This window comes from Eptatretus burgeri, chromosome 15, assembly GCF_056783735.1.
Source record: "Eptatretus burgeri isolate ZD-2024b chromosome 15, Ebu_testis_v1, whole genome shotgun sequence".
Taxonomy (NCBI): Eukaryota; Metazoa; Chordata; class Myxini; order Myxiniformes; family Myxinidae; genus Eptatretus; species Eptatretus burgeri.
The window spans coordinates 10,488,297-10,495,081 of NC_140975.1; the positions used below are offsets into that span (position 1 = coordinate 10,488,297).

A 6,785-nucleotide genomic window follows, 5' to 3' on the forward strand; every position below is an offset into this window, starting at 1 on the left:
ACACGGACCATACTCTGTGCAGAGCGTTGGTGCTGCCTAAGCAGTCTCCTTGGCATTTACCTTTCATATTGCAGATAGCAATTCCTCATGCCAATAACTCAAACTGATTAGATCATGGCTGTGATTGGCTAAATTATGTTGCCACGGCAACCATCTCGGTAATTGAACTTGTGTACGTGATATTTCAAAAATCGTTCAAGGTTTTGCTTTCATATTACACAGATCTATTCCTCATACCACCCAAAAAGCAGGGGACCTCGAGTATCAACTCCTTGTTTTTCTTCCGTCAATGCCCACTGGCTGTTTATTTTAAAATGGTGGAATTTTACACACTTCTTTCTCATTGTACACCGCTCCTTCCCAATTCCATATCCAGGCGATGCGTGACGTCTTCTCCGGGCACCGAAGGAAGGGAGTACTCAGTTTTTACTCCGTTTGTTTGTTTTCTTGGTTGTCCAGGTGATATCTCAGCCATCCTTTGAGCTCGAAAGCTGAAATTTGGGGACAAAAGTAAAGATGTGCTTTGACAAAAACTGTTTTTTAATTTTTTGTTAAGTGAATTCATTGATTAATTACTTAATTATTATATATTTATTAATTCCTTTTTTTATTTTCTTTCTCATCTGGGCAATATCTCAGGCATATTTTGAGCTTGGAAACTGATATTTGGACACTACAATGACCAAGTGATTTCACTATAAAGGGTATTTTTTATTTATTGATTAATCAATTAATTATTCATTTTTCGATTAATTGATTTTCAAAAAGTTACAGATTCGGATGAAACGGTGGTTGTTTTGGTGTGCTATTAGCCAATTGATGAAGAAATTAATATAGTATTATTTATTTTAATTATGCAATTAATCAATTATTGTACACCGCTCCTGAATTCTGTCCCCATTTGCTGCACGGCGAGTAAGTAGCATTTATACACATTCATCTCAAAAGTACACTGACTGCTTCCTCCCAATTTTGTCTCCATGTGCCACACGCCGAAGGATTTGTTGTTTATTTATTTGGCATGGGGGCAGTGTACTTTAAATGTACCTCTACTTGTTATTCCTTCCTTTCACTTTGCTTACCTTACTTCCCAAAATTTTCTACCTTTTTTTTCGCCTCCCATGCCTTAAAGCTACACATCCCCTCCCCCCATTCTCTTTGTTTTTGCAAATTACTTTTGTATTTACCCCAACCTCATCCCACCTTCGTTTCATTTTTCCTGTGTAATATACCTGTCACCCCTAATGCTTTGCTTTAATGCCCCTAATTCCTTTTTCTGGCCATGATGTTTATTACCTTCACCACCGAAGGTGATGGAGGTTACATTTTCACCCCTGTCTGTCTGTTTGTGCAGGATATCTCAAAAAGTTGTGGATGGATTTGGATTAAACTTGGTGAACATGTTGGGTGTGTAACAAGGAAGAATTGATTCAGTTTTGGTGAAGGTCTGAATCTGGATCCAGATCCGATAATTTTAAAGTGATTCTTCACCATTGAGAGATAGGCCTAAACTAATGTATGGCACAATATCTCAAAAAGTTGTGGACACGGATCCGGATGAAACTTGGTGGACAGGTTGGGTGTGTGACCATGACAAATTGGTTTGATTTTGGTGAAGATCCGAATCCGCATCTGGATACGAGAATTATATAATATTTAAAGTGATTCTTCACCATTGAGAGATTGGGTCAAAAACGATGTACTGTATAGCATGACATTTCAAAAATGTATGGGGCCCGATATGTTCTTGTGGAATGGGCATTGCAGGGCGGAGGAATGCGCTCCACCGAGTGCACTTCTAGTTGTTTATGGTTTTGGATTTGATAGGCCAGAGGTTCTGCCACATCTATCTATATATTACTAAAACTCTCATCTTGCATGTATGTATGTTCCTGAAATACAGCCAAAACGGTACACTATAGCGCAAAAATTTTCGGCCCACCTGACTCACCATTCTCCTGCCGTGTGCAGTATCAAGTTTCGTTAAAATTGGGCAACGGAAAAAATTATTAAAAAATAAATTCCCGATTCAGTCAAGTACTCTTCATGATTATTTGATCAATGCAAACAACCTCAGCGGTATAGTTCGCTGGAGTTATCTTTTTTTTTTTGAAATGATTTTTTTTTATCAACCGCTGTCACAACGGGAACCCAACGGGTTCACGGTTCGTCTATTATTAAATACGAGGGTGTATTACATTTTATTTAATGTTCGTGCCACATTAGGTTCATCCTTGTTGATTACGTAATCTTCATGCTGTCATTTGGGATTTTGATTGCCAGGCATGGCAGCAATCATGCACCTTTATTCCAATGCCGTAAAGGTTAAAACAGAAATAATTGGCTTATGCACACCATTGAGCTACCCCAATAAAGAAGGATCTTGAAGTATTTTTGCTTCATGTCAAAATGATAGTGTGTGCTTAATAAAAAAAGTATTTTTTTCTTTCTCTTCCTCAGGTTTATGATGTTCCTCCATTGCGTGGTGATGCAGTAACTCACGATGAAACGTACGATGTACCGCCTTCGTTCGGCCTGCGCGTGCCCCCACCGCCTACATCCCCTCAAGAACCCAGGTCCCGGCCTGAAGATCTCTATGACGTTCCTCCATCACTAAGACAACTTGAAATTTATGACATACCGCCCTCGCTCGCCAAGACCCAGCGAACTCCTTCACCTCAAGAGGTCTATGACGTTCCACGCGAGTTGTCACGTGCCCCTACTCAAACGCCTCCGGTGACTTTTCTTCCAGCATCTTCTGCAGCACCCGAATCTGTTGTCTACGACATTCCACCCCAGGTTTCTCGTGATACAGAATCTCGACCTTTCGCTCTTGACGCTGATGCAGCCCTTGCAACCCTGACTAGGCTCCAGTGTTCTATTGATGAGATCGGGGACAGCGATGCACTCCGGATCGCACTAGCTGACCTATGTGAATTAGCAGAGATGGTGACATCGAGGGTGGAGACCGGGGATCGATTGTTGTATGCTCGCCTCTCACGACAAGTATCCCGTCTCTTAGAAGCAGCCAGTGTCTTGGAGAAAGCTGCCAAAGACTCTGAGGCTCGGATGGCTGTTTCACGCACCCTTCCAGATGAGGCACGACAACTGGCGATAATAGTGCGAGCAAACAAAGCGATCCTGTTCCGGAGGACTGCGTTGCCTTCCGGTGAGGCTGTTGTGCAGAAGAACCCGGTCCCCAAACCACCTCGGCTTCGACCCGACGGAGGGGCTTCTGGGTGTCCCCAACAGCAACCTCGGCCCAGCTCCATCCAGTCACGGCCATTGCCTTCTCCGCCGCGGATGTCTCCAGTGGAGGGTGCTCCGTCATGTGATGAAGAGGACTGCAGCTGGCTGGAAGACTATGATTATGTTCATCTGCAGGTGAGACAAAACTGAAGGCTACGGTTCTGTGAATTTATTTTACTGCAGCACCACCTTGCCACTCTGAAAGCAACATGTTTCTGATTCGGTTATTTTGTGTCTGCAAAGGGGAAGGAGGACTTTGAGAAGGAGCAGAAGGTGCTAATCGAGAAGGGAGTACCTCACATTAACAAGGCTTCAAACATGCAAGAGCAGGTACAATGGGAGCCATGAAACCGATGATGATTAAAGTTCTAATTTTTTTTCCACTTTCTTTGACTTTGGCCTTTGCCTTCCTTCATCGTTTTAATTTGCAATTCCAATTTCTCCTACAGTTTAACAAGAAATATATTTGGTGTCAGGTGTTCCACACAGCGAATGCTGTAACTGATGTTACTGTAGCCCATGTTTATCTTCTTGGATTGTGCCGTTATTATGACCATTTGTTGTTGCATTTATGGATCATTTTGAGCAATTGTTGCTGGAAATTGCTGACGTTTCTTTGAGTGTACGTGGAAAGTTAGTTCATGATCACGAATGCGGGGCTCGTTTTTGTTAGCTAATGATCTGGTTTAAAAAAAAAAAACATCTTGAAGTCTTGTGTTGTGAAAAAGTCACAGCGTCCAATTAATTTGCATTTTTCACCTGCATCTTTGGGTCATTTCAGTAAAACCCTAAAATATATACTTTAAAAAACTATCGTAAAGGGGACGAGATGCGAACAAAAGAAATACAGTACATCAGAATAAACCCTTGATGCTTCTTCCAACCCCCACCCAAAGCTTTTGGAGATTGGTACAGATCGGCAGCCTTCTACAATGGACCAGGTGAATTTGCCTTTGCCAGACCTTGGTGGGGTGACACCAGGTGGTGCAGTGCAGCAAACCAGTAGCCATCCCCAGCTTGCAGCACAAGATCGTGCGCTTCTCCGATTCTACGCTGCGCAGTGCCAGGAACACGCGGGGGCGTTGCGTGCAGCTGTGGGGGCTTTTGGGACATGTGTGCGTGCTCGGGGTCCTCCACGTCTCTTTGTGGCCCACGGAAAGCGCGTCGTTTTGGCTGCACACCGCCTCGTGTTTGTAGGGGACGCTCTTGCTCGTGCGGCAAGACGTGGAGAAGTGCGCGATGCTGCAGCGAGGAGGGCCGACGTGCTCTGTGGCTTGCTCCACCGTGCTGTCGCTGCCACCAAAGCTGCTGCTCTGGCCTATCCAGAGCCAGGCCCTGTGCAGGAGATGGTGGAAGGAGTGGCAGAGTTGGCTCAACAGGCTGGAGCTTTCACCGGACTGCTTGCACAGTTAGCGGCGCTCTGAGGTCCACCTTCTGTTGTCGATATTTACCCTTTGCGATGAGTTTATTACAATGCTAGAAGCACTAATTAACTCCCTTTCATATTTCTGGTGACCTTCCACAAAACTACATTTTTGTAGTTTCGGACAATGACCTGTGCCTGGGATGTTGCAGGTTTCAGAAAGGTCACAGTTTTTTTGCCTCACCCATCCCAAAGGAAGGAAAGAAAAACAAATGAACTCTTCCAGCATTGAAGATCGTCTGTTGGAACGAGTTTGATCTCGAGTGTGGAAGTGCTTGTTATGGGTGGACACAGGCTTGGGCAGCAAACTGACTGTGCCAGAGTTTAAAATTTTCATTTCTTTTTTGTTCAAACCATCGCAACTCCTTGAGTTGAACTGATTGACTTTTGCTGTTCTACTTTGGACGCACCACACATGTGGGAACCAGCGGTTCGTGGTGCAGACTCCCTTTAGGGGCTTGAATTACAACCAATACAGTCTCCCTGAGCAATGAAGGTTTTGGTTGAAGTCCTGAATTGTTTATTATGCAGATTTGTACTCTTAATTCGACCATGACGTCTGGTGTGTGGAATTTGAAAAAGAATAATTGAGACCACACAAGTTTTGCTGGTTCGTTTCACATTGTCTTCTCTGCTCATCCCTCGTAAAATTAGAAACCAGTTGTTCTTCGATCCGTCGTTCCGCCTTTTGCAAGGAAAATGGAAGGCACGTCCTCCAAGAATTTATGCCCTCGCTCTTGGCCAAAAAAACAAAAACTTTTTGCACGTTCTTATCCACGATCCGACTGCCTGTGTTCCGTTCGAATCGTCACGATCAAGTCTTTAACGGCGAACCTCACAACAAAGGGCTGCATTCCACTTGGCTGACAAGCGGCTTTGTGCTGCTTCCTGGTCGGTCACAGCTGCTTGTACGTGTCACGTCCTCTTCCATCTTTAAGTTGTATGCATGTTGAATTTTTATTTTATTTTATTTTGTAAACGCCTTTTCTGGGTGCCTTGCTCTTATTTTGGGAGTTTTGAGTTCACTCGTGCTCGTACACAGCTGGTTAACCTGGCGATTTGCAACACCAGTGCAACCCGTTCATGAGAACAAACCGGCTCGGATGAACCACCAAGTCAGGGTGCCACGTTTTTTTGGAGTTGAAACATTGTCCGACGCTGTTGTTTTTTGTTGTTGTTTGTTTGTTATTTGCATTTGACAGACCAGTGGAAGATAAATCTACTCACTTTACCATGAATCGACCGGTGTGTCTTCTTCTTTACCGTAAAACGTTTTTGTTCATCTGATCGTGGTACACACGAGTACCATCGCCTTTTCTCGAGACTAGTTTTTCCAGTTGAATTGTTCATGGCGACGTCATCTGAAAGTAAAAGTAATCTTCCCAGTTTTGGAACACTGTTGTCATTCCCCATTTTCTACTTCTTGTTCCTTTCCTTAGCTTGTCACAGTGTCTGAAGCCTTTTGTAAAGTGTTTTTAAACCCGTTGGCTGTTTTTCTGCAACGTAGCAAAGCTGTAATTTATCGACTTTTGTAATAATGAAGTTATCAGCAAAGTTTTGTGTGTGGTTTTTATTTCAATCCCTCAGAGGTTTATCGCTTTATGCGCGCACGCAGAAGAACCCAATCGCTTGCTGTCAGTGATCCAGGTGCCACAATATATTTTCTTTGAATTGTGCACCATCTTCATCCAGGACCTTCAGAAAGTATTCACACCCCTTGACTTTTGTCACATTTTGTTGTTACAGCCTGACTTTAAAATGGATTCAATTAAAAAATTTTGTCAATGATCTACACAATATACCACATCATGACAAAGTGACAAGTTTTTAGAAATTTTTACAAATTAATTGAAAAATGAAACTCTGAAATGTGTTGCGTCAATGTATTCAACCCCTTTGTTATGACAATCCAAATTGAGCTGAGGTACATCCAATTTCCTTTGATCATCCGAGAGATGTCTCTACAACTTGATTGGGGTCCACCTGTGGCCAAGTTCATTGATTGGACATGATTTAAAAAGAAACACACCATTCCATACAAGGTCACACAGTTGACAGTGCATGTCAGAGCAGAAACAACCATGAAGTTCAAGGAACTGTCTGCAGAACTCCG

At 43.2% G+C, this 6,785-nt stretch overlaps 1 protein-coding gene across 3 annotated transcripts in view; it reads left to right on the plus strand.

The window, feature by feature from the left end:
- Positions 1–5,910, plus strand: part of BCAR1 (BCAR1 scaffold protein, Cas family member) — a 38,392-nt gene extending 32,482 nt beyond the window's left edge. For all 3 annotated transcript variants that reach the window (XM_085856400.1, XM_085856398.1, XM_085856399.1), the window contains exons 6-8: positions 2,461–3,384; positions 3,493–3,579; positions 4,146–5,910. In XM_085856400.1, the coding sequence (XP_085712526.1) occupies positions 2,461–3,384; positions 3,493–3,579; positions 4,146–4,673 (1,539 nt within the window). In that variant the 3' untranslated portion in view covers positions 4,674–5,910. The remainder of the gene's footprint in view (positions 1–2,460; positions 3,385–3,492; positions 3,580–4,145) is intronic.
- Positions 5,911–6,785: the final 875 nt, after the last annotated feature.